Genomic DNA, 4,157 nt, shown 5'->3' with positions numbered 1-4,157 from the left:
ACAATTCCGCCACAATCTTGAATCAACTACTACCATTTACTCTCTCCGTTCTAATTTAATTTAAGTTCTACATTTTTCCTAGGTCAAACTTGTTTAAGTTTGACCAAGTCTATAGATAAAAGTGTTGAGATCTACAACATCAAATATGTAGAGTACATAAACATATTTTACAAAGATTCTAATGAAACTAATTTGGTGTTCCAGATGTTAGTATATTTTTATATATACTTGCCCAAAGATACATAGGTTTGACTTAGGACAAAGCTAGAACTTCAATTAATTTGAGGCAGAGGGAGTACTGTACAAGTGCTTGAACAGACTAGAACTTTGTTTGGTTCTGCCAACAAGATGTTATGTTACACCCTTGACAGTGCCATGTGGTCGGTTACAACATTTCCGTTCTGAAGCTATAAACATCATTATTCCTGTGCTGTGCACCTTAAAACCCTAAATTTAGTTTTATGTTGTACCATATTCATGCAACATTTGGTGTAACCATCACCATGCCCAAATCACCAGAGAAATAATATGTGAAATGCTACTTTTTGTAACATATGTTTGTACCTTGCACTCTGGCTTATTCAACATGTATGTCCCGCCATATACAGCACTAAGCCGTGCGAAACCCTGTACCAAACAAAAGAAATTACAAAATCAAATAAATCGGACATATATAATTGCTGGAATCAGACAAGAAAAGAGAGTAAATAAAAGCATTGACCTGTGGCAGCTCCCCTAAACCATAAAGAGGATAAATATATGGCGAGCCTCCTTGAAAACGAGCCACTGATTCTGCATAAAGCTGCAAAGATAAAGTAAGTTTAGGTAACAATCAATATACTGTGAGAAACAAAGAGATGACCTAACACCATAAACTAATATATACAATGAAACATTATCTTGGAGTATATTGTACTAACATCAAATCTAGAGTTCTCAGAATTATTCTTAGGCTAGACGTGACTTAGGTGACTGACATATGTTCCATAGTGGTGATTCCCTACGACTACTTACGTGACTAGCATGGTGATTCCTTGCATGTAGGCATCCCAGTTTGGCGTTCTTTCAAGTTTGTACTATCTATGTCCCATAATTCTTGTTGTGGTTTTATAGTTCAACTAAAACCACGACAAGAATTATGGAGCGGAGGGAGTACACACTAAAGTGTTCACTTATCTGGGCAGGAATTTGGAAGCTCGTTATAATGTCAGGGCCAATTTCCAGCTAAGCTGGTTTAAAAGTTCTCATCAGCAGTTAAAATACACGAAAATTATGAGTTTTGTATCTGATATTGATATTATTTTTAGAAGGTATCTAAGATATCAATGAATGCTTTTGCTGTCAGAAAAACTTGCCTTCATCCGCTTCACAATGTCAATTGCAGGTTCTGAAAGATAACTATCGTCCTTATGAAGAGCGACCGCATGACCAATGAAGTCTATTGTATTATCATCCAAACCGTATTTTCTGAAAGACGAAATTGCAACAGATGAATCACGTTAATTGAATCATAATCAACGGCTAGCACTTGAGATTCCAAAAACATATAAAATGGTTCTGAATAGAAGATCAGAACAGTACCTTTAAACATGGGCAACAGAAATTAGATTATGATATGCGAACAATAATGTGTCAATTTATAAGTTGTAAACAAAGTTGTCCTAATTTTATCCCTCTCTACATAGAGATCTGCAGAAAAAATAATGACCTAATAATAAAATATAGAAGATATCAGAACTTCAAACAAAATTTATTTTCAAAACATGATGTTTTCAGGGATGTTTTTTCCTATGGCATTGATAACCGAGGCAACAATCAAGTCATATCATCTGCTATACTTTTCTTCGATTAAAAAGAAAATATAAATGGCAGCAATAAAGATAGGTACACACGAGATAAGTTGTTTACTGGTCATCTTTGTAAGGTCCAGCCCCTTGTGAGTACTTGGTTCATTTTCCTTGTAATCTTGAACATAAAGGAAGAATTTCCCTGCTCTTCGCTTCTCAAACAATCCCATCAATGGAGACTTGAGAGCTTCCATATCAGTTGAGGGAACTTTGTGGATCTGGGAACAAGATAGTGGGTATAGAAGAAATGTTTTAGATGGCATGTCTTGATTATATATATGATGGAGTGTGCGTGCATAAGAAAGAGCACCAAACCTTTCCCTTGTTGAAAACGTAGCTTCCATCCACAGCTTTAAAGGATAAATACTTGGTAACACCAGTATGAATGAGTACACGGACCAAAGCACCATTTGCCATCATAAACTAGCCAAAATGACACTGTTATGTTAGTAAGGAGGTGAGGTCACAGTCATCGTTTATTGGTTCAAAAGAGCAATATTAATATTGTTATTCAAGTTGTCTACTGTTACTGATATAAGTGAACTGTACTGTATTATCTTTCGTTTCAACAAGCAATTGCCAGCCAAATGATGTCCACCAGTACATACTGGATATCTCTACCTGACATGCTGAAACACACTGTTCGCCGTTCCATAATTACTTTCTTGGTTTTAGTTCAAATTTCATCGAACTAAACCACGACAATAATTTTGGAGCGGAGGGAGAGTGTTGGCTTATCAATTTTGCGGGCCTTCGCGTTGCATTCCTACTGTTCCTGGAGTTTCCGAAAGGAGCTACGTAGAGTGGAATAGGAACAGACCTTTGGAACCATGTCTACATTGTAGTCTCTGCTAGCTCCTATACTTGCAGGGGGTGTCTCGTCGCCCTTGAACCTCTTCCACAGCTGTGTACGAGAGCATAATTTGGAAAATTGTTTCAGAGAATCCCATTGGATTACAAGACACATGTAGGTAATTCCTGGTTTACCGTCTCTTTGGTAAAATAATATACCGCCAACTCTAACAAAATTTCTGTGGTCACAAAGTTTGACAAACTATACTGAACAAAGAGAGTGAAGACCTGTCACCTGGTTGAGATTGAGCGATGTGGAGTCTCCACCATAATAGTCATTCCTGTCCATGTGAAGCACCTGATGACACACAAAATCAAGGCATCTTTTAAGCATTCTTCCAGAAAACCCTCTTTTATTCGTTAAAATTAACGTGAATTCGAGATCTATCTCAGCAAATGTAAAATCCTTTTCTGATACGGTTGTGCCTGCTACTACGGCTACATGATCATTCTATCGGATTGCTACACGATTACCAATTCCCAAAGAAAATGTGCAAGAACAACCCAAGGCCCCGCGCACCCCATGGCTTGAGGCCCCGTTTGGATTAGCGTTTTCTTTGTAATACACCTGTAAAAGAAATACACGTCTCCACCGGTCGGTTTCATTTCCAGCCGGAAAACAGTCATGCCCAGTAAAATACACTTGTAAATCTTACACCTCTGTATTGAATTACACCTATACCAAGCGCGCCCTGAGGGGGTGCCGTCGCATGTCTGCTGTGAGGGGAAGGCACGGCGGCCGGCCGCCATTCTCGGATCGGCGGTGGGTGGATCCAGTTCAAATAAACGAAGTTGGATCGAAACGGCATGCAAGAACTGAGAATCTGGACGCGAGATCTCCAATCAACAGAGATGAGAAGAGATCAGGGGAAGAGGATAGTGCCTCACCTTGAGGCGGTCGACGGAGAGGAGGCCGCTGAGGATGCACTCCTTGAGCCCCGTCCCCAGCACGATCACGTCGTACTCCTCATCCATCGCGCGCGGCGTCGACCTTTCTCCGTCCCGATCGAGAGGTGAGCGGGCAAGAGACAGGTGTGATGTGATGGATCTCCAACGCCTCGAGAGAAGGAACGACAAGTCCGCGCGCGTGCCTACGCGAGGAAGAAAGGTCGGTCTAGCTAGGGGGCTTTCCGAGCCGCAGGTTTGGTGAGGTTTGCTCTTCTGTTGCCTTGCGTTTCGCTCGTCCAACCAGAGTGAGTTAAGTGCAACAACCCACCGTACTAAAGGCAAGGTTATCTAAAAACACGGATCTAGTACAAATTTTTGACTGGTAATAACACAGTAATCTTTTGGCAGAAAGCACCGCATGACGGATTAAAATGCCACATGAATTTGTTTGACCGGTCTACTCTTTCTTCTCCTATCTCTCATTCTTCATCCTCTCTGTCGTAATCTTTTGGCAGAAAGCACCGCATGACGGGTTAAAATGCCACATGGATTTGTTTGACCGCTCTATTC

The 4,157-nt window shown here is 40.5% G+C and overlaps 1 protein-coding gene across 1 annotated transcript in view; it reads right to left on the bottom strand.

The window, feature by feature from the left end:
* Positions 1–3,891, bottom strand: part of LOC123110321 (guanosine nucleotide diphosphate dissociation inhibitor 2) — a 10,242-nt gene extending 6,351 nt beyond the window's left edge. The window contains exons 1-8 of the mRNA XM_044530809.1: positions 3,588–3,891; positions 2,935–2,997; positions 2,668–2,751; positions 2,163–2,270; positions 1,893–2,065; positions 1,356–1,467; positions 722–802; positions 565–627 (exon numbers count right to left, since the gene is read on the bottom strand). Coding sequence (XP_044386744.1) covers positions 565–627; positions 722–802; positions 1,356–1,467; positions 1,893–2,065; positions 2,163–2,270; positions 2,668–2,751; positions 2,935–2,997; positions 3,588–3,674 — 771 coding nt within the window. The 5' untranslated portion in view covers positions 3,675–3,891. The remainder of the gene's footprint in view (positions 1–564; positions 628–721; positions 803–1,355; positions 1,468–1,892; positions 2,066–2,162; positions 2,271–2,667; positions 2,752–2,934; positions 2,998–3,587) is intronic.
* Between the last annotated feature and the right edge of the window lie 266 nt (positions 3,892–4,157).

This window comes from Triticum aestivum, chromosome 5B (genome assembly GCF_018294505.1).
Source record: "Triticum aestivum cultivar Chinese Spring chromosome 5B, IWGSC CS RefSeq v2.1, whole genome shotgun sequence".
Classification (NCBI taxonomy): domain Eukaryota; kingdom Viridiplantae; phylum Streptophyta; class Magnoliopsida; order Poales; family Poaceae; genus Triticum; species Triticum aestivum.
The sequence above is the reverse complement of the archived record's forward strand: the minus strand, read 5'-3'. Positions and strand labels throughout refer to the sequence as shown.